The sequence below is a fragment of the Takifugu rubripes genome, chromosome 11, assembly GCF_901000725.2.
Source record: "Takifugu rubripes chromosome 11, fTakRub1.2, whole genome shotgun sequence".
NCBI classification, from domain to species: domain Eukaryota; kingdom Metazoa; phylum Chordata; class Actinopteri; order Tetraodontiformes; family Tetraodontidae; genus Takifugu; species Takifugu rubripes.
In genome coordinates, this window is record NC_042295.1 from 14,596,709 (window position 1) to 14,623,714 (window position 27,006).

At 48.0% G+C, this 27,006-nt stretch overlaps 4 protein-coding genes across 5 annotated transcripts; 3 read left to right on the forward strand and 1 right to left on the reverse strand.

Annotated features, from left to right (window-relative positions):
- Window positions 1-741: 741 nt before the first annotated feature.
- Window positions 742-16,555, forward strand: smtnl (smoothelin, like). Its single transcript, XM_029844008.1, has 11 exons — window positions 742-855; window positions 3,986-4,111; window positions 4,341-5,212; window positions 13,509-13,584; window positions 13,925-14,173; window positions 14,260-14,316; window positions 14,392-14,443; window positions 14,516-14,662; window positions 14,749-14,872; window positions 15,479-15,630; window positions 16,053-16,555. The coding sequence occupies exons 3-11, from the start codon at window positions 4,544-4,546 to the stop codon at window positions 16,177-16,179; spliced, it is 1,653 nt and encodes a 550-aa protein (XP_029699868.1). The 5' UTR covers window positions 742-855; window positions 3,986-4,111; window positions 4,341-4,543; the 3' UTR covers window positions 16,180-16,555.
- Window positions 16,556-17,587: 1,032 nt separating this feature from the next.
- Window positions 17,588-19,509, forward strand: LOC101064479 (homeobox protein SEBOX). The gene is made up of 3 exons (XM_003968726.3): window positions 17,588-17,645; window positions 17,887-18,092; window positions 18,731-19,509. Exons 1-3 carry the CDS (start codon window positions 17,603-17,605, stop codon window positions 19,385-19,387), a joined length of 906 nt encoding a protein of 301 aa, XP_003968775.2. The 5' UTR covers window positions 17,588-17,602; the 3' UTR covers window positions 19,388-19,509.
- A 1,056-nt stretch (window positions 19,510-20,565) lies between these two features.
- On the reverse strand, window positions 20,566-22,140 carry vma12 (vacuolar ATPase assembly factor VMA12). Its single transcript, XM_003968705.3, has 6 exons — window positions 21,737-22,140; window positions 21,595-21,668; window positions 21,304-21,393; window positions 21,181-21,223; window positions 20,965-21,077; window positions 20,566-20,881 (listed from the first exon to the last, which is right to left on the reverse strand). Exons 1-6 carry the CDS (start codon window positions 21,918-21,920, stop codon window positions 20,786-20,788), a joined length of 600 nt encoding a protein of 199 aa, XP_003968754.1. The 5' UTR covers window positions 21,921-22,140; the 3' UTR covers window positions 20,566-20,785.
- Window positions 22,141-22,482: 342 nt separating this feature from the next.
- Window positions 22,483-26,432, forward strand: poldip2 (polymerase (DNA-directed), delta interacting protein 2). 2 transcript variants are annotated; one of them, XM_003968727.3, is made up of 11 exons: window positions 22,483-22,713; window positions 23,985-24,066; window positions 24,267-24,364; window positions 24,433-24,532; window positions 24,650-24,725; window positions 24,809-24,916; window positions 25,005-25,141; window positions 25,238-25,264; window positions 25,382-25,507; window positions 25,601-25,680; window positions 25,760-26,432. In XM_003968727.3, exons 1-11 carry the CDS (start codon window positions 22,529-22,531, stop codon window positions 25,872-25,874), a joined length of 1,134 nt encoding a protein of 377 aa, XP_003968776.1. In that variant the 5' UTR covers window positions 22,483-22,528; the 3' UTR covers window positions 25,875-26,432. The 2 variants fall into 2 exon arrangements, with proteins under 2 accessions (XP_003968776.1, XP_011607033.1); XM_011608731.2 differs by having other exon boundaries at window positions 23,991-24,066.
- The last annotated feature ends 574 nt before the right edge of the window (window positions 26,433-27,006 follow it).

Here is a 27,006-nt window from a genome sequence, read left to right on the forward strand (position 1 = left end):
GTATAGAAATAAACGTCTGCGTGGCTGCATTTCATAGCAGCTGCCAGAGTCGGCGAAAAGCCCTCCCAGTCTAATTGATCCATATTTCTTCGTCAAATAAGACAGCGAAGCCTCTGGAGGAGGCCGAGGGATGTGAGACAGGCAGCAGAGGCTCCACATACGGATGGATGACACGTTAAAGGAGCGGATCTCCGGAGCGGCTCCGCCAGCGTAGACACACCTTCGCGGACATCGGCGTTCCATCATCACTCCTCCACATTCCCACATCTGCACAGCATCAGCCCTCCTCCATATTCCCCCGATGCTTTTCCCAGCAGAACCGTTCTTCTCTCTGCAGAAACTGGGAAAAGTGCAGGATTTTAAGGATTTTCCGCTCTCGGCAACAATTAAAAGAAGCAACCGGCTGCAGTCGCAGATTCTCACCTCTGGATTTGGAGCATTTTGTACCAAAAGTTGCAAGGTTTGAACTCGCTTCCCCTTCTTTTATTTACAGTTTCTTAAAATCACAATAATCCAAAGGGAATCTACTATCAAAGCAATCTGCTTATGTTGCTTTGAAGAACCAAGTGAAATTGAAATGTCAAAGGTTAAGCAATTTGAGCAAAGGTGACGCAATCCCTTCCCGTTTCACCGTATAATTTTCTGCCATGAAGTCCCGCTCAGACACACACCTGAATCACGGCGAAGGTTGTAAAAGAAAAACAAGTCTTTCTCTCAGCTCCATGTGTGCTCCATTACAGTTACGGGCCCGCAGCGTCGATGACATCATCACTTGGCCGCCGTCTCCTCGTTCCTGTTGACAGGAAGTTCTGGGGTGAAAAGTGAAGATGTGAAATCTGGGATTAAAGCCAACAGGTAGCCTGTATTTTTCAAGCTGGAGGCTCCGCCTGATCGGCCGCCTGTTTTCATGTTTGGTTCATGGTTTCCAGGGAAAAACATCAGAAACAGGCAGGAATTTACAGCCTGATTAGAGGAAGGGTTAAATACAAAAAAAAAAAACTCATACAAAGAAAAAATCTGCACGAACACTCCTGCCAAGTTATTATTCGGCAACATTTATGCCTTCTTTTTTCACACAGTCCTTTAAAAAGACCACCCAGTGGGCGCCGTTGCTGGGAAATAGAATGAAATTCAACACATATGTTCACCTGCTGCACAGATGGATCTAAAAGACACAACAAGCTCGCAGATCCACAAATTTGCATGAACCTCTCTGGAGTTTTCCAGCTGGACTTTAAAGACAAATGGGCAGAGGAACTGAAAGGTGCCTTTGAGGCACTAAAGGTACCTGGAACGTTTGATTTTTCTGGAGCTGAGTAATGCAGGAGTCATCAGATTTAAAAATAAAAACCTGAGGAAAAATGGCTTATGAGCCGGAGTGTGCGAACAACGAGGTGTGGTTCCACGGGGGGTGACGCGCTGCGTATGTAACACGTCACAGTTATTGCTGCTGACTGGTCATATTTCGGCTGCCTTCACATGACGTGAGATCATCGTCTGTCTGAGCCGATTCTGGTCAAGACGGAGCCTGAAAACATGTCGCAGGGGTCCAGGGCTTACTGACTGATCGTGAGGGTTCGTGTTCATCCAATATGAGAAGTCAAAGCGTCCATCTAAAACAGCCCCCATCATGACTTGAGTCATGGGTAATATTTGTCGACAGCGCAATAAAGTGGACGAAACCTGTCAAACAGCGCACGTCATCGTCATATGGAGCCAATTAGAGTCCGTCTCTTGCATAAGGCAGCAAAAAATAGGTCCATGAGAGTGATTTTATGCAGAAATCACACCTAAAACCGGCGGCGTTAATGTAGAAAACGTGTTGGAGTTCAAGCGCGGGCCATGACAGAGACCCGCAGACATCTGCTCATCGGTAGTCGTGTTGTTCTCAGGCAGAGCCGCTCTGGCCGGCATGTTTGGGCCATCGGGGTGTTCTCAGGCTCGGTTCTGCTGCAGCCGCGTGTTTAACGACAGATGCGTTTGTGTGACGCAAACCCTCCCCTGTAAATGTTTACAGTCTGGGGCAATCATCGACACGTGTGTGTGTGTGTGTGTGTGTGTGTGTGTGTGTGTGTGTGTGTGTGTGTGCTCTGTACAGGAGGTTACGGATGAGGATCATCTGGAAATTAGAGAGAACCGATCCGGAGCGTGGTCGTTTTTTCGCCATGTTCATTACACACCTCTAATTAACAGCTTAATTATAAACGGCTCATTTCCGGACGCGTCGAAACTCTTTGATCCTTCCAAATGCGAAATGATGCCAAACATCTGTTGTATCACGAGTGGTGAGAGAGAAAAACACACCTCGCAGAACACAGAAGTTCTGCAGGCGTTCTTTAGAGAACACCTCGATAACACACTGATTTGAATGACATTTACAGCCCATATTTTCATGCCTCCTGGCAGGATGGTCGTCTTTAACATCCAGCCTGACTCGTCACACATGTGGCGGCTCAACATGTGCAGAAAACCTGCAGAAATCCGGTTCCTTCTGCGTTTTCTCGAGAAATTGTTGTGGGAACTTGCGTTACGTCAGGGTGTGTCGGCCATTTAACCTCTGCTCCGTCTTTGTTTTGACTTGTTGCGCAACACAGTGGCGGTAATGTGAGTCAGACAGCAGATCGGAGGTCAAATCTCGCCTGGTTTCAGTTTGACTTCAGCCAGATTTGCTAAAAGTGATCCATCATATTCATATAACAACTACAGGGGCAGTGCTGTGGTTAAAAGGGGGCGGGGCTAAACTCATTGGCGTCCGTCTGTTGGCTGACAGACAATTGTAACAGCTCATCTGTCTTCTTAGTTCGGACCAAATTTCTTGAGTAATTATATAGTGAGTGTGAAAATGGGCATGCATGTATAAAAGTCCACGTGTTTGGACATTGCATGCTGGAAGAAATCATTTATTATTGCTTAACTGCTTTGTTTGTTTTTTGTTTTTTTTACTAAATTCACAGATGGATGTAATGAAAGTGACCAACATCAACTTCCTTCACAGGTTGTGTCCCTATAATTGAAATTGCATTAAAATTAGTTTGTTTGGTTTATATAAATGATTCGCCACGACAAGTGTGGTCATCTGTGGTTATTTCACTTATTTCTGTCAAATCAGGTCTCTCTCCTCCACACACACCTAATGTTGACAGTAAGCAGTAGAGTGGAATGTTGTTCTCACACACACACACGCGCACACACACACACACACACACACACACACACAAGAGTTGAATGTTTGCACTGCTGGGGTCTTGTTACAAGGGAGAACCCCCCCATTCTACTGCAGTCAACTTGCCTTTAACACTCATATTAAGAGCTCATTGTTCTCAGATGTGATGTGTATCAATATAGGAAGCATATCAGTATTTTAAATGACCTATAAACCTATAAAAACCTCCAATGGGTGGGTCAGTATGCATAATACAACCTGCCTTTTCAGAATTTTGCCTATTATGAGGATGTAATCTGTTATAGGCAAATGCTGAGTTCCAATGTGCATTGAACTATATTTGATGGTTTGGCTCCGCCCCTACAGGAAATGGACAGATGGTGCAGACAAAGGGGGCGGGGCTTGAGATACAGGTGATAGCAGAACGGAGTCGAGATTAAAGAAAAATGGGACAAACATATGGAAAAATAACATATTACTTGTTGGGCTGCGTTTTCCAGGAAACAGAAATCTGTCCTAAACAATGCTCATGATAAACCAAATGTACGGGCTTGCTTGCATCATAGGTGAGTCTATTTTACCCATAACCTATAGGAAAGTGTCAGAATAAAGGGGGAAAAAAAGTTTTATTTTCCATGTAGGGGAAAACGGTGACAGAATAGAAGCTAATGAAGCAGAGAGCAGAGTCCTCCTTATGATAGTTTACACATAGCACCCCTCCCCTCACATTTACTACTCCTTCCACGTTGGTTCTGCACTCCTCGGCTGCCACAACCCTCCTCTTTTATCCCTCCCTCCCTCCCTCTCTCCTCCCTCCTCCAGGCCAGAAAAGGGGAGCGATCGACCTGAGAGCTTAAACACACCAGAGCCGGCCAGACGGAGCGGAGCTCACACAGCTGTCGGAGTCTGAGGAAACTCCTCTAAGCCCGACCAGACGGCACCGCTGAGGTAGGTCGGCCGCTGCTGTAAGTGTGGATGATGTCATCGCTGTGTTTTATGGCGCTTGTGAAACACGGGATGTGTGTTTAGTTCAGGAGCCTAAGAGCACCGCTTGCTATGATGTCTCAGATCTTCTTGCATGTTTGACCTGATTTTAGGGCTTAAATCTGCCTTGGTTGGAGTTTCACAGCTGTTTGTGAGCTAAAGGTCAGACCTTGTCCTTTTTTATGACTTTCAGACAGAAGTTGGAGCCAGTGAGACATCTGTGCCTGAGTAGCAAAGTTCACCTAAAGAGGAGCACCCGGGGATGTCAAAGAAGACGCTAAAGGAGCGGTGATAAACCTTCACAACCCTTGCCCTCACCAGCCAAACCCCCCCCCTAAAACACACATTTTCCCACGGACAGACGCTTTCCTTCTTCGGTCCGCTCGTCTGGAGCTGATGGACGCCCCGACCCTGGCTGACATGGGGGACTTGTGCCACCCTCGTTCATCTTCCCCAGAGGGGGAGACGGTGTGCGCGGCTCTGGCCCGTTATGAGAGCACTCTCAGGGACGCCATCCGGGAGATCCATGTGGATGTCAGTGCCTTTAAATTGGGCATGGAGCGTCGCCTGGAGGAGACGGCCAACCTGAGCGGGCCTCTCGGCCGAGCTGTGCTCCACCTGCAGCAGGAAAACCGGCAGCTCAGGGTTCAGCTGGAGGCTCTGGCGCGACAGGTGGAGCTCCTCGGCGGGATGAGCTGTGAAAGGAACACCGTGCTGAACAACAGCCACTACCACAACCACCAGAACCACCTGAGCGACATTCAGGAGAACCACCGGGAGGTGAAAGAAGTGGTGTACGGGAAAGGTCAGGCTCACACGCACAGCCAGGCGCAGCTCCACCTCCAGCCCTGCAGCCCGGGGAACCAGAACCACGCTTACAGCAGCCTCAGCAGCCAGTGCCACCATGCCTCCGCGCCTGCCGCCTACTCATCGTCCCGTGGATCCAGCAGTCCTCCCGTGGGCTCCAAGGCGACCGCCGTGACCTCCGGCCCGGTGTCGGGCAGCAGCCCCTCCCCTGCACGTTTCTCCAGCCGTGCCACATTCGCCGTGTGCAGCAAGAACAACGTGAGTACTGCGGACCCTGGGATGAGTGGATGCGGGCAGCGGTCCAGTGCAGGGTGCTGGTGAAAGTGTTGCTTTATCTTATAGCCTCGCCACACTGCTGTTGTGCCTCCTTCAGCGCCGATGGAGCCGAGAGATATCCGTGACTAATGGGTTTCGTCTGGCTGGTCCAGGCTTAAGATGTGCTGAGTCCAGCCCCTCGTAGACCGTCTGATGTTTCCGTGGCGACCTGAAGTTGAATAAACGGCGGCGGCAGAGACTTCGGGTCAATGCGCTATAATTATCCTGGTTGGGAAAGTGCCCGTGTGGTGGAGAGGAGAGCGGTGCGGCGGCTTTGCACGATGTGTCATCTGAGGCATCGACCGTGCCGCTGCGGTGGCGCAACGGACCTCCGCCGAGATCGTTGCGGATCCCCGCAGCACTGCAACGCGGCTCGATTGGACTCCGGGGAGGTGAAGTCAGCAACGTTAAATGTTGGTTAGTCGGCACGTCGGTCCAGTTTGGGATGATTTCATGTTCTGGCGTCAGCCACACGTTTAATCGGGACCCATCAGATGATGCCGTTCTAAAGAGAACCAGATAAGTTAGAGTCAAGTCTTAACCTGTTATCTCCGCTTCTGGAATGATTCAGTCCAGGGCAAATGTCTGTTCTGTTGTGGGGAGCTGTTTCAACTTTCACCCGACCGGCCTCTTTGGTTGTAAAAACTAAACCACGTTCCCGGCTTGGTTTGGTTTCGAGGAAAGATAACATTTTCCTTGATACCGCAGGTATCGGGACTGGTTTCACGCTGGTGGATTACGTCATAATCGATGGTGACCAGTCAGCATGTGTTAGCGATTTCTGCGCCATTATCGCGTTGCTCTGGAGGTTTGTGTGCCAGGACCAGCACATCCGCTGAGAGAAAGAACCCCAGAACCCAATCTCCCAGCTCGCTGTACCACTGGGTCGAGCTTTCCTGGCACTCTCCCCATCACAGATTTGATGGTTTTTCAGAGAGGAAATTTTATTCTATCTGTGTAAATATTTATAAACACGGAGGAACATTTGCATCCAAGAACGTCCCCAGTTGCGTAGCTGCAGCTCCTCCTGGACGCGGCGCATTTTAATAGCAACTTATTAACTGTGGTCTGGGGATTTTTGTCATGTCTGAAAGGAAAATGATGCTCTTCTGGAACCCCCGTTTGATCCTACCTGTTCCCGAACGCGCCTACGAACATGAAAATAAAAGAAGCGCTGAGAAATGTATCATAGAATTTGTTGTGTTTGGAAACCTCTGCATTTGAGGGATGTAAGTGTTTATTCCCAGAATCCAGCCTGGATGGCTATTCCACGTCTGTCAGCAGGAGATAATGATGACTTTCATTCGGCATTCATTACCCCGGGTAAACACTGAAACCAAATAGTCCTCAGAGGAAGTTATTTACTTCCCTGGAGCTCTGTCATGCTGTGGAAAATATGACACTCATGTGGCCGTCGTAGTGTGTTTGTTTTTAATCTCAGGATAAACTGAGACGAAGACAAACACGAAGCCCGGAGATCAAAATATACCTTCTGTTTGATGGGATAGTGGGGGGTTTAAATCCAGAAGTTTGGCGATCAGGCACCAGCATCAGTTGCAGTTGCACATTACATGCACAGGCAGCACACAGATGCAGATAAGATAGGCCCGCGTGGAGGCACGAGGCAGACAGTTGTAGCCGATCTGTAATCAGCAAAGTGTGTTGTGGGTCCGACGGGTCAGGAATGTTAGCGCCTGTCGCGATGTGGAGTTTAAACTAAACACCAGGAGTTTTATCTGTGTCCGAAGCATGTCAGAGAAACACATCTGTCAGTCAGGAGGTGAGAGAGATGGACTGAGGCTCACACACACCTACACACACACACACACACACACACACACACACACACACACAGCTGATGTCTATCTGCCAGACAGCGAAGCCCCGACGGAGTTTTGAATGAAAATGAGCGGAGTCTGGTGGGATCACAGGCTCCGATCTCACTTGAACTCCTCGTCCGGTCAGATTGTACTTGTCGGCTCTAGAATCCTGTTCTGGCCTCGGGCCGTGAGCCACTTTTCCCACGGGACTTTCCGACGTCCAGATAATGAGATGCAGATGACGGAGGTGCCCCAGAGTGTGACAGGCTCGTACTCGCTGGCTGGAAATACTCCATTTTATTTATGTAATGGAGGGAGGAGGTGGTGTGTGTGTGTGTGTGTGTGTGTGTGTGTGTGTGTGTGTGTGTGTGTGTGTGTGTGTTCTGTCCGCGATAGCTGTGTTTTGACATGATAGTGCTGGTGTAACAGAACGTGAAACACACCGTTCACATGTGGAGGTGCCAAACGCTCAGGAATAACACGAAGCGGACGTTGGGTTTCTCCAAAGATGACCACGTCCTCAGAAACCTTGTGATGTCATCCCAGTGATGTCATCTTTAAAGAAGAAACCCTGCTAGCAGTGAGCAGCCTCTGGAGATCATAGCTGAGAGTAATTTGACATGAGTGTGTGTTCCCAGTCGCCTTTTCATTCCCATCCGCCACCTCTGCCGAGCCTGAGACGCGGAGAAGTTCCTCCAGTTCTTTGTGTGTTATTAAGGAACAGGTCCGTTTGGCCAGGTCGGGTCATGGGGTTATCGACTGTTCCCTATCAAGGCATAAACGCTGGGTGCACGTGAGTTACGGCCCTCTGCTGCACATGCATCATCTTATATAAGAGCTTGAAGAGCTGGTGATGTTTTCTTACACGAGCCCCGAGGACAGCGCGTATAGATGCCATGTGCGGCTTTACACGCCGCAATTTGACAGGAATAAATCGCCGCCGCGCACGTTGAGGTTTTCCCCCCCTGTCAACAGTGTGCAAGAGCCCGGGGTCTTACTGTTGGCTGCCAGAGGAAAGAACGGAGGGTAAAAAGTGACGATCAGCAGATCCTCATGATAAAGTCTATAGGAAAATTGGTTTGGATTTCTAAGAACATCTGTCATCGCAGAACCACCGATGTGTCTCCAGCGAATAAAACCAACATGACAGTAATAAGAAAGCTGTCCAGTCATTGCATGGGTCCAATAGCCAGAGTTTTGCTGCTTTTTGCAGTGTAATAAAAACTCTACTGCTCTGAGTTCAAATCGTGTCTCTACCCAGGAGCTCACGCACACTCTTACAGATAAAGGGGGGGGGGGGGGGGGGGGGGGGGGCGTCAGCTGTGTGTGGAGACTCTGCAGACTGACAATGTTCTGATTATCTGTAAAACTCCGACCCTTTACCACCACTTATCTGTCCATCCGTCCATCCGTGAGCTCCTCCCTGCCCGGTGGCCCCTCTCTCAACTTTTCATCCATCCCCCGTTCTCCCCCTCAGGCCCTGGCAACATTTTAAGATTCCTGGTACTGACCCCCCCCCACACACACACACACACACCCCACCACTACCACCATTGTGGCTATTAATACAGCCATGAGAAGTACAGAGATGTTTTGCTCTCTCTCCTATAAACTAAACAGCCCTTTAGAGGAGCAACATACCAGCTTTACTTACAACCTGGATTCCTAAAACCTTCAGATTGCATCAATGATCAATAATTATTGGGCTAAAGATGTGTTATAAAGCTTATTAGAGAGGGAGAAACTCTGTGTGTGTGTGTGTGTGTGTGTGTGTGTGTGTGTGTTTTGCTGGGGGTTTAACAGAGGTATGTGGCCACTCCCTGGCTACCCCTGGCTCTCTTAATGACTTCCAGACAATGGGCCGTGTTCCCGTCATCATCTCTGTGGAAACAGGTTAATAAGTGACTGGCCAGTGGGACGGCTTGCCCCCTCACCGCCCCCCGAGGTGCAGTAAGCTTCACTGGAAGTCAACTCCTAGATTTCAATGTTTTCTCTTTGGCTTCGTCATCGGTCCAGTGCGGGAATAATTTACAATTTCATAAAGCTCCAGTGTGTTGGAGCGGCGCCCGCGTGGAGAAGTGGTTTCTGGAGGTCAGATGACACCGGCAGGCGCAGGGGAGCGCAGGGCTTGTTGCTCTTTTAAGGTTCTGTCAGACATTGTGTCTCCTATCTCAGGAGGGGGCGAGCCACAAATCTGCTCAGGCTGTGCCGGGAACACGAGGTCGGGTCGAGCGCGCTACCTGTCAGTCGCCGCGAAACGACGCAAAAATCAGCGGAGGTTTGTTTTCACACCCGTGATGAAATTATTCAGCGCCTTGCGGGGAAATGGGGGCTCTGCCTCGGCGAGAAACATCATACCGAGGGGCGAAAAAGCAAACTTTATCCTTTAAACCTAAACCCAGCTGTCATATTTAATCATTTAAGGTGGCATGTTTGATTTATGTGAGGGGGAGGGCAGGTAGAGATCTTATCGCTGTGTAAATAAAGTCAGGGAAGGAAAATACTGGCTATGATTCCGCTCGGATTGGGTGAACTTTTTACTGTCACCAAAAGATCATTCCTAGACTTGAAGGAGCAGGACGTGGGCTGACTGGAGGAGAGGACCTGAAGGAGGGTCAGGCTCCTCCAGGACCCCAGCAGCTGTTGTTCTTCATGGCATTGCCTTCAAAAATGGCGGCAGACGTCCAGAGCGGAGACGAGGTGGCGGGAGGCATCCGTTGTCAGACGAGACGTGGAGACGTTTTCCATCACATGATCTACGAAGCTCTTTTGAGGAGCACATGAGATCAGTGACGTGCTAACTCGTTTAGCAGGAGGTGGACTCGCTCTATTGCCTCCATATGGTGGAGCAAAGAGAGAAAGACGTTTCAATCAAAGGCGACCACGCCAGAGTTCGGGGTCACCTGTTGCCCAACGTGCCCCAACATTCAGGTGCACGAAGGGGGAAAAAAAGGCCGCTGGCTTGTTTGTGCAGTAATTGTTGCTCAGGGCAGAGAGAGCTGCTGCACTTATGGAGAACCCTCAGCTGTAATTTGGGTTTTATATCCTGTCGCTTCAAAGGCGGCGCGTGTTTTCCACTCTCAACCCAAAGTCGCCGACACTCCTGCAGCGGAGAAATTGCAGGCTGCGTGAGCGCACTGGAACAACAGGTGGTTCCACCGTGTCGTTTCTCTGCGGAGAGGATTCCATTATGGGCTCCTGGGACGAAATTACAGAGCAGGAGCCTCCTGTCACCGCAACCATTTCCTCTCCCACTTCAGGAGGTTCAGAACTCTTATTTTAAATACGTTTGCGCTGGCCGGAGAGCAGCAGGCAGTGATGGATCTCATCCTTAACGCGGCGCACAGAAGCACCGTTGTGACAAAACCTGTGAATTGGTATTTGCTGTGAGCCGTTAAGAACGCCATCAATCAGAGGCCGCGTGAAGCCTGAATGAGAAGGGAGGGACGTCGGTTAAAGGACAGAGGGCGGAAAAGGTTCACGCCACTGTTCAACCGTCACACTCCAGCCACAGCAGGTGAGGCTGCACACCTCTGGTGCTGGTCTGGGCCTTTTAACCCTCCCCGGCGACGCCAGCTGAGCTACGGTGGCTGTTGAGGAGCAGATTGACCAGCTAATAAAGAGCTAATGGATTGAACTGGCTCTCTCAGAGGACAGGAGACTTTATAAAACAACAGGCTCGTTCTGAGGCTTTGCAGGTTCCACACAGATGACATCCACGCGCCCCTCCCCCACCCCCGGCCCCCACTGCTTTTATTAAAGTGTCAGGGAAGAAGATGCCTTTGGCAGCTAAACAATGTCTCCCAATGGCCCTGCTCCCTCCTTCCTCCTCGTGTCTGAGCGCTCGGGTTTCCCAAACTATCAGGCGATATTGTGAGACGCTCGAGACGGCGATTTGTAGGCCCCGAGGTTCAACACAGCCGGCGGTAAAAATTTCCTCTCTCGTTTCACTTTGGAATCAGTCGTCTTTCTTAACGGAGGCTGAATAATGATCAGAATGCTAAAGCTCATTTATTATTGCAACTTTAGGGGGAAAGCATCAGTGTGGCAGGAGCCAAAACGCTTTTTTTTGGACGCTGCACCATCGATAATTGATGTTAATAATGGGTTTGACCTTATGGTGAAGGACAGTTGGACACAGACCTCATTTTGGTAATATTTGTGTGTGAAATGGAGCCTGCCGACATCACATGTCGACGAGAACATGGAGCGGAGCCCTGCAAAAGGACTGCTCTCCTTACTCTTCATCATCTTCTTCTTGTCTGCCCCCCCCCCCCACACACACACACAGACTTTCCCAGATACTTTTTAGATCCAGATTCATGATGCAATGACGCACTTTCAGTGAATAAGCAATTTGTTGCTCCCTGAAGACAGAGAGGGGGAATTTGTCTGGAACAGTTCTAACAGAGGTGTATCACGTTTCCCATATTCATTGGATCCTGTACTGGATCACAGGCTCAACTGGTCGATCCACTGTGAGCGATTTCACTCTTATATTCAAAGGTAAACGTACTCTTTTGTAGCCGCCAGCTGCTGGACACGGGCTGCTTTAATGTCACCATGATATGAGGCTACTTTTAGGAGCTAATCCGTCAGGAGCAAACACTGTGAGACACACGTGTCCACCGTTAAGGGGACATGTGAGGAACATGTGCTTGGGTGGACTGATGTTGTTTTGATCCATTTGCCAGCTGGATTGAAGCAATGTCGGCTTTAAAGTGTGATTTTGAATTTTCTTGGGGCACAGGCTGGATCTCGCGGAACAAAAGCTCTTATTTTATCTGTTTATATGAGATGGAGCTGAGTTATCCGAGATGTTCTCCGGTAGCCTTGGGATTTTTATGCATCCATTCCTTTCAGGGTCAGTGTAAAATCTCTTTGGATTGCACATTTCAGCTCAGCCAATTTGCTTTTCTTGGGGCTAAAATACCAGAAGGTTGAACGGCTGACTGCCGTTGTGGCGTAAAGAGACAATAACATCAGTCCTTCTCTTGATAAAACAATCAGCGGCATCTAATAAAATCAAAGAAACCACCGTGGGGTCACTGCAACACTTCATGTTCTGCCAACCAATAAAGGAACCCAGGCCTCCAGAGAGCCGCAGCCTCGCTCTGCTATCACGTTTCCCCCCCTGACCCGCCGTGCTCTTCTGATGATCTGAGTCTTTGAGCCGGGGAAGCTCCCCTTCCCAGAGCCAGACATTCTGCAGGTCGCCCCCCCCCCCCCCTCCCTCCCTTCCCCAGCCCCCTGCCCTTTTCCCATCATGCACCACACGATGATAGTTTATCTGGAAGTGCTCACTGCTCCCCTTTACTCTCGTCCATCCTTCTGTATGAAGCAACAGCTCACACACACTCTTCGTCTCTCCTTGTTGTAACACAAACACACACACACACACACACAATTGGCATCGTAGTTTTTCTACAAACATAGAAACATTCCTCCCAGAGAACAGCATATTGTCCCATGTAAGTGTGAGACACAGGGTTTGAGTTTCTGCCTCACAAAAGACTCCCTGTCCCCCGCGGGGACATTGGTTGTTGAGGGTTAGCGTTAGCATTTCAGTTTCAGCAGCTCCAATCGGCTTATTGTTTTCACTTTAAAATGTCTTGAAAGGTCTCCAACATGTCTTCCAGGCGATCTACGACATCGGCGCCATTAATACACAGAGACACGCGAGCCGATGCTGACCTTTATAAGACTGTTATCAGTCATGGACCACTGACCTGAGTCGGGCCGCCAGGGAGGTTAGCTTTGGAAACGCTACACAAAAAGTGACAGCTTGTCCCACCCACGTGGACACGAGTCTGAGATGAAAGCGCGTGTTGCTGGGAGGCCATTAGCTGGTTCCATTAGCCGAGTGTGGGCCAGGTCAGACAGGCAGGAAATGACAGAACCACATCCGAGCTTAAATATGATGACGATGCTTGACATTTAAACTTGCTGTCAATCAATTCAGCAGTGGGTTTGCTCACATTAAACTTTTGGACCAGCAATCACCTCAATTAACCGCTTCACCCTTTGAGTCTTGTGATGGTTTTACATCACAAATTGTTTTAGTTTGTCAAAAAAGCCCAGATGGTGAGAAGTGTAGAACCCGAATAGCAAGATTGTTCAACGGTGACTTAATGGACATCTGGAGTTCTCTTTTCTGCTTTTTTCCTGCTCAAACTGGAGGAACAGGACACCCTGACTGTGATCCAAACACCACATTTTGGTTTATGAATGACTTCGAAATGGAGCTCATGCGAGTTCACGGGGCCATCAAGTACGGCTGGAACAGCGTGTAATCCAGTCCGGCCAATCAGTCCCAGATTAGACCGTAAATCCGAGCACAGACACACGTCAGCGAAGTGACTTCATCCTCCTTTAAAAGTCATCAGTCGCTGTCAGCTGTGTGTTTTCCTCATTTTCAGAGTATCGAGAAAGAGGAGCCAATAGAGGTGGACCACGCCCCGACACATGCTGGCCTGGAGAACGGACACTCAACAGGTACAACGTGATGATGTCATCAGTGGTGATGTCATCAGTGGTGATGTCATCAGTGGTCGTGTACGGCTGAAATGTGCTCAGGCTCATGAACTTTATGGAGAAGAGCGCTTTTGTCACTTATTAAAATACCCAAAGGGAGCACTTGACCAAATACATTTGGACTTTTACGTGTTTCTGGTACTTTTACTGCACTTTTGCAGCACGTTTCATAACTCCCTCTCACGCTATTCGCAACTTTAAGGCTCTGATTGACAGAAATCTAAGAGTGGATTAAAATGGATGAAAAACCCAGCATATCAGGACATATTCACAGGACATATGTGAAACTTTGTCCAACCAGAACAGTCAGTGTTGGTGCATGGAAAGATCTCCCCGCCCTCTGACCGCCGTCATGGGCACGCAGCACCGGTGGCCACGCCCCACCTGCCCATCACCGCCACCACCAAGGTAGCAGAAATCAAAAGGCCCGGTTCCCCCGGCAGCCCTGCTGGCTCTCCACCCTCTCCGGCGTCGGAGGAGTCCCCCCTCAGCCAATCAGCTGCTGGCGCCAAGCAAAGCCCCCCACCCACGGGGGAACCAGCACCAGCAGGTGAGTGGTGCTGTCAGCTGCATTGTCCGGCCTCCGCATCCAAACAGGATGACGCGCTTACATTTACTTCTCATTTTTTCTGTCAGTACCTTCCTCATGGACCTCTACACCTGCCAGATCTCTGGGGTCTCCACGCCTTCAAGGTGAGCTCTTCTGAAGACCCTCCCCCTCATTCAAAGATCTAACCCGTCAACGAGAGCACCTGTGTTTCTCCACAGAGAGGGCGAGTTCAGCTAAATCCGTCACCTACTCCGGCCTGCTGCACGACCGGTGAGTGCGTTGATTCTCCTGCCGCCTCGTTACGTCCTCGCCGCGTGACCTCTTCGCCCTCCTGTACTGCAGAGACGGCCCCAGCAGCTGCGACAGGTCCTTCGGGCCGGTGGGCGACAGGAGGCGCGAGCTGGTGCGGTCGCAGACTTTGCCGCGCAACATCGGCGCGCAGGCTCGCAGGTCCATCTTCCAGCGGCTGGAAGCTGACGCCGGAAACAGGCGAGTTCTGGTTGAACGCTGCGTTCAGGGGGCGTGGGAAGTTTTGGCGCTTCCCGGTCTTACAGTGAAACTCTCTCTGGCAACAGCCGGCCCCTGGCGGCGGACTCCAAACCCAAGCTGAAGCGCTCTCAGAGCTTCGGGGTGTCCAGCGCCAGCAGCATCAAGCAGATCCTTCTGGAGTGGTGTCGCTCCAAAACCGTTGGCTACCAGGTGAGACGCGCTACAAACGTGCACGCTGCACTCGGCAGACGCGCGATTTAGCTTCTCCTCCATCCAGACAGTCGAGCAGCTGACTTCAGGCGTCCCCCGTGCCAAAGTGAAGTCATTTTATGACTGCTTACATCAGCACAATCTGCGCTCTTCATGCTAAACAGACATGTTTATGTTGCCCGCAGGCTTGAATTCAGTTCACTGGTGCCAGATCCAGTTGATTTCGAGAGACATTTGCATATAAATGCGCCTCGCGTGCTTTTAATCAGGCTCTGTGAGGTCAGTGCTGATTGCGGCGCGTAATGGCTGCCCTGTAACCTCGCCTGCACTCGGCGGTTCGGGCTGCACCTGGGCACGAGTCCTCCCATAAAAAAGGAGTTTGATTGACGATCCGGCGTAGCCGCGTTCACGCGGCGTTCCGCTCGGTGGAGCGTGAAGAATGGATGCAGGGGAAAGAAGATGATGTGTCTATCAACGTCGGCCTGTGACGCAATGTGACATCTGGTTTGTGTTTGCCAGCTGAGAGATGCACAACGGATCGGACGAAGAATCCAAACCTGCCGCTTTTGTCTTTGTTTTGTTTCTTCATCCTCCGCTTTCCCACAGAACATCGACATCCAGAACTTCTCCTCCAGCTGGAGTGACGGGATGGCGTTCTGCGCCCTGGTGCACTCCTTCTTCCCCACCGAGTTCGATTACGACTCTCTGTCGCCAGCGAACCGCAAACACAACTTTGAACTGGCCTTTGGGACCGCGGAGTGAGTGGCGCGTTTGACTCTGGGAAATTCCTACGAATTCCCACCTTTTCACAGAAGCTGCATTCTTTCCAATAAACACCAGGGGGCAGCGTTCCTGCTGCCTGAATGTTACGATAAAAAGAAATAATCATCCATTTGAAATGTAACTTTCATGGATTTATGTTTCAGTTGCCGTTTAAAAAAAACCAACAAAATAAAGTATACATATTAAATTAAGATTAAGATTTCAGAATTTGTCGGACGGCAGCAGTTTAACAGTGTGGACATGTTTAAAGATCATCACTGTGTTATTCCTAAGTGTTGCGACCATGAAAGCTGCATCTCAACCAGTTTACGCAGATCAAATATTAATTTCCAAACATTTCAAACGCAAATATCCTGCATTTGAAGTAATCTGTTCGTATCTCTGGGCTTTCCTCCAGAGCGAAGGCAGGCTGTGACCGTCTGATTGAGGTGGACGACATGATGATCATGGGCCGTAAACCGGATCCCATGTGTGTTTTCACCTACGTCCAGTCCCTCTACAACCACCTACGCAAGTTTGAGTAAAGCAAAACGGACCCCCTCGTCCACCTTTAAGCTTTAACTGGTCACCCTGGACCAGTAAAGGCCCAGAGCTGAGCCTTCATTTAGCGGCCTGCACTGCCCCCTCCTGGAGGATGTGAGAACAGCCGGAAATATCAGGACTCAGGAGGGGGTGAAAACTGTGACGTCTCATGAAGAAGATGCATCTACACACAAATCAGGGTTGGATCATCAACACCAGCCTCTGTGTGTGTGTGTGTGTGTGTGTGTGTGTGTGTGTGTGTGTGTGTGTGTGTGTGTGTGTGTGTGTGTGTGTGTGTGCGTGTGCGTGTGTGTGTGTTTGAACTTCACTGTAAACTGATTATTGACAAATGAAGCAATAAACTGTTTGACACGTGAATGTTGTCTAATTTCAACAATTCTAAATATTAATTCTTAATGTAAACAAAATTATGCGATTCTTCATATTTATACAGTATGGAGACACTTTTCTGGATTAATTTTCCCAGTGATTTGTTTGTGTTGTGTGTATTTTAATCTTAATTTATCGTTTATCATAAATTAAGTCTGGATTTTAAAACTTTGAATTTAAGCTTTCATCCTTATTTGATTATTGTTTAAAACTTTTTCGCTGATGATAATGAACAGATTTCCCTTTAACCTATTTTCACTTTTCTTTTTTAACGGTCTTTTTTTCATTTGTTGGTTTTGTTTTCTCGGGTAATCTGTTATAAAAACATTTATAATATTTTATCATTCAAAAATATGGTTGACAATGAAGTAAAGGGGTGCAGACATCGTGTTTATCGAATCAAACAGTAATAAAGTCTGCAAATAGGATGTAGAGGCGACAGACTAACGAGATAAAAACAATATTCACCAATAATAATAATACGATTTTCTCTCTTTTAAAAAAAATAAAAATAAATAAAGGGTTCAAGCCCAGGTAGTTCTGGTAGAAGGGGAGATACCGGAACACCTTCAGAGCCCAGCAAGGTACCGAATCCCCCAATGCTTATAAAGGGGCCTGCGAAATATTTTAAGGAATTTAAACAATTATCCACTTTAAAATCTAAAAAAAGGGAATGTTTTTATTCCTCGTGACAGAATTTTAAAAAGATTAGGATTCAATATAGAATATTCGTGTAAATTTATGTCAGATTCGGGTTTTTGGACAATTTTGATCGATATTATAGAGCATCATTTACTATTTCATGAAAATAATGATGACAAACAGCATCTGTGAGTGTGTGTGTGTGTGTGTGTGTGTGTGTGTGTGTGTGTGTGTGTGTGTGTGTGTGTGTGTGTGTGAGATCTCCAGATCTGATCACGGTATAAGAAGTGGGCACTCCTCATCTGTCAGGAGTGTGGTGTGTGTGTGTAAGTGTGTGTGATGGCTCTGTTCGTATCTGACTTTACTCCACATAAGCAGAACCGGAGAGACGTGATGGATTTAAGAGCGTTATTAGGAGAACAGGAAGACTGTAAAGGTGAGTTCACCCCATTAATTAACAGGATATTTTACAGAGTTAGAATTTTTATTTAGAAAATTCCATTTAGAGAAGAAATATTTGCAGTTTGAGACCGAATCATTAAGTTATAATACAAGTTATGATACATCAAAACACACCCTGGATCCTGTTTCTAATTCCAAAACGCTTCTTGAGTTGATGATTGATCATTTCAATGTGTTATCATTCGGTTTGTGACCTTCCCGTTATTTGATGACAGGGGTTGTGGGTGAGCGCGCGCTGTCCTCCCCGGAAGCGGACCGAACCGCCGGGGTGATGGAGGGTCAGAGGAAGCGGAAGAGGACCATCTTCAGCCGAGCTCAGCTCTCGGAGCTGGAACAAGCCTTCGCTGTGACTCCGTACCCGGACATCACCCTGAGGGAGAGCCTGGCGGCGCACACGCACCTGCCCGAGAGCAAAATACAGGTGACGTGGCCACGAAGCAGCAGCTGTTTTATTATTGGGATTCATGTCCAATATTTAAAGATCATGTCAAAGTGAATAAGGGGGGAGTCATCTGGTATTTAATGTTTAAGTGGACCGGGACGGAGCGGGACGGAGCGTCGGCATTCCTCTATTTTTACAGCGTGCCGAGACTTTTCATGACATCTTCACACCCTCTCCGGTCCCATTTCCCTTTGCGATTGTTGACAGGTGTGCCCCGATGGCTACACTACATTACCCAGCGTGCACCAGTACACGCCGCGCACCTGTTCGTTCGCTCGTGAGGAGGTCTCGCGAGTCGAGTGTCCTCGAAAAGCTGTAAAGAAAAAGAGATTTTGCGGACGTTGGACGGGAACCTTGTTACAAATGTTACAAAAGGGCCAAAAGAGGCCCCGGACTGGGAACATATAGATGCAGCAAGTGAAGAGCAGCTAGCTAGCAGTCGCGCTTCCGCTAACACAGCTTGTGATTCACCTGTTGCCAGTGAAGTCAACAATAACCCCAGAATGGCCAGACTCCCATAATGAGGGGCTCGTATGTAAGGACAAAAGGCTGGAGTGGAGTGGATGTTTAATCCCTGCATTGATATTTATCGTTGCTTTGGTCAAAACGTTCTGCAGGTGTGGTTCCAAAACAGAAGAGCCAGAAGCATCAAGACTGGGAGATACCCGAAGACCTCCCACCCTGTCCTGGGAGGCAGAGGGGTCGCTCCGACTCCGTCTGGACCGCTGGCCTCTTCTTTCCTCGCCTCCGCCAACATGTTCAGGCAAGAGCAAATCCACAGCAGTGAGGATGTCCAACAGATGTACCCCGACTGGATCCAGATCTACAACCACCCGGTTTCATCCCCGTCCTCTTCCTCGGCTCTGCACCAGCAGCCCCCGCCAGGGTGCTCCAAGCCCTCAGAGCCGTGTCTCTGGGAGGACGACCAGCAGCAGCGGCAGCACCTGGCGCCCCCGCTGGCTAGCTTCCTTCCTGGCTCTTTCCCTCCGCCCGGCAGCCGGCAGCCCCACCACTCATCCTGTAGCCGCTCCTTCCAGAGCTTCAGGAACTTCAAAGCTCCGTCTGGGCCTCATCAGGCCGTGTACGGCGCCGCTGTGGGTGGGGGCCATGCCTCTGTGGACCAGGTGGTCCCCTCTCACCCTCAGTCGATGTACTGGGAGGTGACTCAGGGTCAAGGACACCCCCACGCACAGGTGGGCCCACAGACCTCCATGGGCTACATCTCAGACCTGATCTATAATGCTGCCATAGTCACAAACTTCCTGGAGTTCTGAACCTATGGTGGAAGTAAATGTTGTTTATGTTTTTACCTTTGTGATCCTCATTCTGTTACTTAGATGTCTGTAAATGTTGGCTTGTTTTGCACCCCCCCCAAGATATAAAGTTTTATACCTGATTTGATGCGTGTAGAGTATTATTTCCGATAGGGTCAAAGGTCACGTGCAGATTTCCTCGTAATCGTGAATTGAAATGGCGGCTCCCGTTTTTCCCGTTCTAAGCTGAACTGCGGCATGTTTAATGCTGCGACCTCTCCGGTATTATCTTTCAAAACATCCCGATTAAAATGATTCCTTGCAGTCAGATACCACGGCAGGAATAATTATTTTCCGAGTCAAAATATTTTTTTTTCCCCCGTATTTCATCCGCAGGGTTACGTGGACGGCAGAAAGGGAGGGGAAAAATAAGAAGTAAATTAAAAGCCGCAGCTCAGGGGTCTATCAGCTTACTGGCTTTGTAATTTTGCTGGATTTGACTTTTGAAATATTACATGAGAGCTATAATACGGAGACAAATATGACAGACAGCGGTGCACACTGCTCAGAGATCTCTGCATATCATAATCATCTTTAATGCCAAATAATCTTTCAATAAACCTTTAATCCGGGTGTCAAATCTCAGATCTTAGGAAGATACTTTTTTGTGTTCCAGAATAGATGTAGTTACATCTTTTAATCTCTGCACAGATACGACGGGACTTAATAAGAGCGGGCCTGCAAAAGAAAATACATTTATATCCGCATAAGGGATCGCATAACAGATCCGAGGTTCCCCTGTGTGATATGTTTTTAAAATCAAATTAATTCCGATATCATCCCAAGGATGGGCTCATGCACCCCCCCGAATGTCTCCTTAAAACAGATCTTTTACCACATCTGTCAGGCCAAGATGGGGGAACTCATGGAAAAATGATAAAAACATCACAGATGAGGGCCAAAACAAGCACAGCATCAAACACAGAACCCCCCCCCCCCCCCGGGCCGCTGGCCTTTATGCTGAGCCCATATATATTTCAGAATAACAGCCTATTAATGCACTATGTTGAGAATTAATGTCTTATTTTGGCAATAAACACAAACAAAACCAAACTAAAAGAAAATAGTGACTTCAATTCCTCCTAAATTATCCTGCCACAGTTGTTTTCATCTGCTTGGATGTTTCAGAACCTCCAGTATGACTTTCTTCCATCAACTGGACCGTACCATCCTAACACTTGTCGGGGGTGTGATCCGTTGACCAAACGTTTTATTGATTCAGACATGTTTTACAGAACACAAGTGCACATTTACAATCAAATGAACATACACATAAATGTATACAAAATACCACGAGGGAGCAAGAGGATGGACAAAAAAAACAGGTACATTTCCAAAAATCCACCATGTCTGCAGCTTCTATGGCTCTCCCAGTTCTCCCTCCATGGTCCGGACCAGCACATAGAGCTCAGCCAGGCCGACTACAGATGCTGCGATCACGGCCGCTAAAACACGCTGAAAACAGAAGGATGCAGTTTAGAATATGAAAATGTGAGTTTTAACCACACCTGCATACTAAAAGCATGAGGAAAACCTACCGCTGCTGTGTTTGAGAACAGGTACTGACTTCCCATGTAGGAACAGGCGAATGCTGCAGCCACCGTAACCAGGAAGTTGAATACGGTCACCAACACTGCTTTGACTGATCGCACTGTACAAGGAGATTATGTTCTCTCAGGTCAAAGCAATCCAAGCATTTCTGGAAGTGTAATAACCCCCAAACTGTCATTCCTGAGCTATAAATATGGACCGACCTTGTAGTCCGATTTCTGAAAGCGTTCCACTGCGGTTGAGTTCCTGGAGATCGAATGAAATTCCACTTTTTAAACATTCTGTGTCAGGCTTTAACAACACGATCACACAACAGGAAAATGCACCTGAGCGTTGACATTGCGTGTGATTCTTTTGTATTCCTCGTTGGCAAGTTTGGCTTTAATCTTCTCCAGACGTGCCACAAGCTCTGGATTCTGCAGAAGAATTCACACATCATAATTTAAATCTTGTTAGGGTGGAATTTTAGCTGTTTGAAAACGTGCTGTAGGTGCAGATGGCATCGCTAAGCTTTAGCTTCATCATGTTTATAGCATTTGTGCTGCTCTGCAGTCAGTCCTCACTGCCAGATTTACATTGTAGAATAGCAAAGTTTTGATTTTAAAATTGTCACTTACTCTGGGAGGTTTTACAACCTCGGGCAGGTGCAATGAGCTGTCCTCCAGTAACTCATGTAGGTAGAAAGGATGCCCTGGAATCACCAAAAACAAGGGTTGGACATTTATGATCATTCTGACTCAGGAACCATTAAAGCCTCACCTTCCCCCTGAAGGTACTGTTTCAGTTTTCTTGCTGTCCTAAAGGACAGAGTCGTCGGTTCTGTTTTTTCAAGAGTCTCCATCAGTTCGTCTCTCAACCGCGGAGGAAGAGCCGAGTCTGTCTTTTCTAATAACTGCGTCACTTTATTTCTGAATTTATCGCCGACGACCAAAGCTGTGGCCATCGTGGGGCTGTGCACAGCTGAATATCGAGCACGTTTGCACTTACGCGAACGGTTCCAACGCAGATGTGCTACGAAAATATGAACCAACGAGTTTCCGTTTCTTTACAACGTTCTCAAACGTCGATTTTGTGCCGATAACAGCCTGGTCAGAAGTGTCAAGTACAGTGAGCCGCCATATTGTCTCCCTTATGACACACTGACGTGTTTGCTCACGTGACCAGCTGATGAGAAGCGGAAAAAATAGCCTTTTTTAAAAAGTTCGGCTCTATAATGGAGGATAATATACGCTGCATTCATATTTTTAAGTAAAATGTAACTGTTAAATGCCTCTTGCTACAGCATAAAGTTAGTTTACGGCTTCTTATTATCAAAGGCTACCTAATAATCGTTTTCTGTGAGGAAACAAAAAAGCATTTGAAACTATAATCCTTATATTTAACCTAAAAATTGCAGCTAACCGCGCATTTAGTTCAATATACATTACATATACACAACAGTGAGATTTGTAATTTAAGACTTGCGCAAGGGGACATTATCTCGTAAACCCATTTGTTCTCAAATATACGAGCCGAGCTGCTCCTTGAACGCACCACGGGACCACGCAAAAGATGGCGGCCTGTGCACTTCGCAGAGGTCTGCTGAGCGCTGTCAGTAAATACAACAAAAGACACACGCACCGAGTGCTGAGCATCGTTGACAGCCACAGTGTTTTTGAGGCGACCCGGCCGCTCTTACAATGCCAAGCGTGTGGACTGTCCGGTGGCGCTCAGCTGAGAAGGTTCATGTCGTCACGGTAAGACAATGCTAACCATGCTAACGGCTTCTGCTAAGTAGAGGCTCTTTCTTATAGGCGGTCGGTCGATGGGTCGCTTTCGCCTGTTTCGTGGGCCGCTGACTGGGGCTGAAGGGCACGTTGTTCGCAACCACCGTGTGGAACCGTGGACTAACGGGGCAACCTTGCTAGAAGGCTTATAAAAGTGAAAACGAATCGTCAAAGACACGTTTGACTCCACTGACAGTTGGGTTTGGGCCTTTAATATCAGCTCGATGCTGCTGGGTCCATGCGTGTTGGAACCGATCAAACATTCTTTCCAAACGAGTTGTTTGGTTTTTGAATAGAACATGTTTTAAGTCAGAGCCCCCGTTCGTGATCGCCCCTCTTTTCCATTCATTCGACCACAATTTGGATTTATGGAGGTGAACAGGAACAGTCAGGGTGGAAAAGTGCAGCTTTAGATTCCTTCTTTTCTTCCTTTAAATTCTGCCTCTACTTTTGAAATATATCATCAGTAAGTGAAGTCAGAGAGGAAGGTTAACGATCACGTGATCTACATTTCCAGGTGAGCTGGCAGACACACAACAATGGGCACCAGCCCACTAAATGAGTTTATTAAAAGTACCACAATGAAAGCTAAATAAATGTCATATTGGTCAAGTGGGAAACGGATTTCAGCTGAACTGCAGAGTTTAATCAGGTGGTATTATTTTAACACCCGATTAAACACCCCAGTGGAGAATAAAGAAAACTTCCAGTTTAATATTAAACCCTGTGTATGTGCATCCAACTCATTAATCCCCGACTCTTCATCTCTGTCAGGAAGATTAGCTTTGCACAGTGGACAGAAGTGTGTGTTATTTATCTGAAGTGACCAGCTGTTGTTGTGGCCAGTAGTGTGTGTGTGTGTGTGTGTGTGTGTGTGTGTGTGTGTGTGTGTGTGTGTGTGTGTGTGTGTGTGTGTGTGTGTGTGTGTGTGTTTGCAAGAGCATAGAGATGACGTCAAACAATATTTCTCCTGTTGACGCCCAAAGTGCAGATGTTTTATTCAATCTTGTCAAAGTTGGGATTGAGATTACGTCCGAAAGGAAGAAGCAAGCGAGACGACGGGATTTTCTGGGGTGGGGGGCGGGGGGGGTCCCGTTGAGTCACCTCGGGAAAATGATGATCCGTTTATTGTTTTCCAGAATATTAATGTTTTGATCTCCGCCGGCGTGTTTTTGTTGCCTTCTCCACCTGCATGGTTCTGTTTTCCGGGTGTTGTGATTAATGCCGCGTGATTCTGGCAGGAACAGACCCGAGGGGAAAATCTTGGAGACGGTGGGAGTGTTTGAAGCTGTGAAGCAGCACGGCAAATATGAAACCGGACAGGTAAGGCATACATCCACCCACAGGTGTGCTCGCCCATTTGAGTTGATTTGGACGGCGCCATCATGTGTTTGCACCTTCTGGAGTGTTTTTCAAGCTCCGAGGAAGTGGTCGGATTGTTCCGTGATCCTGTCAAGTGACTGTTAATCCCTTCTAATTTATTCTGCATTTCTAATCTCATTTCTTCCTGTTGTCGTCCTCAGCTCTTCCTCCACAGCGTGTTTGGCTACAGAGGCATCGTCCTGTTTCCCTGGCACGCCCGACTCTATGACAGAGACATCACCCCGCCCATGTCCGACAGGTGACCCTCTGCTCACCGAACACTCATTTTTGTTCGATTCATTTGATTAAGAACCGTTCTTCCTTTAGCAAACGGGAGCCCCCCGGAACTCACGGCTCCAAGGAGGTGAAGGGGAAAACCCACACCTACTACCAGGTCCTGATCGACACCAGAGACTGTCCTCATATAGTGAGTCGTGAGCTGCTGCTGGTGAAGCCCAGATGATTTCACATCTCGTTGATTGTCCGTCTTGGATTGAAGGTCCAGGGTTGGTTTTTTTTAAGCAACTGTTGGTTGTTTTTCCAGTCTCAGCGGTCCCAGACGGAAGCAGTGACGTTTCTGGCCAACCACGACGACAGCAGAGCCCTGTACGCCATCCCAGGTACGCGTCCCCGCCCCGATCTGTTGGCGGACGTCATTGTGAAGCTTTGGGGTTTGCTTTAAGAGTTATTTTCTTTGGATCAGGTCTGGATTACGTGAGCCATGAAGACATCTTGCCATATAACTCCGCGGAGCAGCTTCCCATCCAACACGAGCTGTTCGAGCGCTTCCTCTTGTACAACCCTGCTAAATGTAAACAGTCCTGCCCTCCCGTCTCCACATCACTGCCCGTAACTAATGCCGATTTTACGTGGACGTAAGTATCGTCTCTTTTCTGTAGCGCCTCCATTCACAGCCAGGGACACCCTGAAGGCCTGGCAGGAGAAGAACCACCCCTGGCTGGAGCTGTCCGATGTCCACAGGGAGACCACGGAGAACATCCGCGTCACCGTTATCCCCTTTTACATGGGAATGAGGGTGTGTGAGGCCATAGATGCATAAATCTGCGTAAACTAAGAGCGCCAAATGTTTCTGGGATTTGAACTAATGATCCGAACCTTCTCTTGTTCTCAGGAGGCTCAGAACTCTCATGTTTACTGGGTGAGTAGCGTTTTTTTTTTTTTTTTTTTCTTTAACGGAGCTGTTCGCCTCACGAGGCCTCAAGACCCGGCTGTTGTGTCACCTGACCGAATAAAAGCGTGTGTGTTTGTCATTCAGTGGCGGTACTGCATTCGTCTGGAGAACATGGGCAGTGAGGTGGTCCAACTGAGGGAGAGGCACTGGAGGATCTTCAGCCTGTCAGGAACCCTGGAAACGGTCCGCGGACGAGGAGTCGTCGGGAGGGTGAGTTCACCTAAATCTATCCAACTTGACGTGTTGTGGAACCTGTTTTTACGGCATCACGGATCTGCAGTGAACGCGTCGTCTCGTTCTCAGGAGCCTGTTTTATCGAAAGAACAACCAGCGTTCCAGTACAGCAGCCACGTGTCTTTACAGGCCCCGAGTGGACACATGTGGTGCGTTACTGCCTCGTACCTTCAGCCTAGCTTGTTGTGCTGCCCCTGCAGCGCCGATCTCACGTGTGTTTGTGTTCAGGGGGACGTTCCGCATCGAAAGAACCGACGGTTCCCACTTCGACGTTCGCATTCCTCCTTTCTCCCTGGAGAGCAACAAAGATGACAAAGCGCCCCCTGCTGGCTACACTTTCTAACTGCGTTAGACCTCCTCGAACCCACTTTGATTCTCCTTTTTCCTCCTCTGGGTTCTTCTGTGAACTCTTTCAGGACACAACACATGTGAAACAGGTCACGCAGAGAAAACCTCCAGGTGCAGGTTAATTTTCCTCTTTCCTGGTAAAGTCTGCCCAATAATGACATCTTTGAAATCGTACGGGTTATTAAAGTCGTGGCCCTGTGATATGGAGCAGGTGTGCACAGCTTCAGTTCTGCATCCAAGCAGTGACATATTAATTTTTAGTAACATTTCTTGCAGGGCCATGAGGGTGGGAAGTGTTGACCACCTTCTGATTTTCTCTCTGCCTTTTAAAGCCAAAATGAAGTATTTAGCTGTAGCTACATGCATGTAGGTTTTATTTCAGGGTGAGAGTGAAACTGACTTTGAAAGTGACTGGCTTAAAAAAACAAAACAAATAAATATATAAAATCCTGAGAAGGATGAAGCAATGTCAGTTTGACTCAGCGATCTGACCCAAATACAATGGTTAAAGTACTACTGTAAATAGTAAATAAATATAATTTTTGAAACAATATTCTGATGTGGCTTTGTCTTTTTTTTTTTTAATGCTCCGAATAAAAGTTCTAAATTATGACGTTGATCACGTGTAGTTCCAGACACAACCACCAGGCGTCACTGCTGCTGAACGCTCACGTTCTCTTAAATCTTTTGTCTTAATTCATATTTTAATTAACATAACTACAGTATTCTATCTATTTGTAGTATAATTTATAAATACTAAGCAGGTAAAATAATTATTGGCTGTTGGCGTAAAATCTTAGGGCGCCATATTTACGTCCAAATTGATGCAAGACATTTTATTGGTTTTTTTTTGTGACATTTTATTTAGATCACCCAGATCTGGAGAGGATAACAACTTTTATGGTGATGGTAATATATAGCTGGCTTTGCTCAATTGCTGCAGTTTTTTTGTCTTCTCTTTATTTGTCACGGAATATATTTGTCAACTTGAACAAGTGTCAGGGGAAGCTTGGCATGAATATTAAATTCACTCTAATTAAATGAAACTTGGTGCACCGCCCTCAGAGGGGGGGGGGGGATGCGGCTCTGTGCCCCCTCTTCTCCCCCTCCCGTCGTCAGCTCTTCCA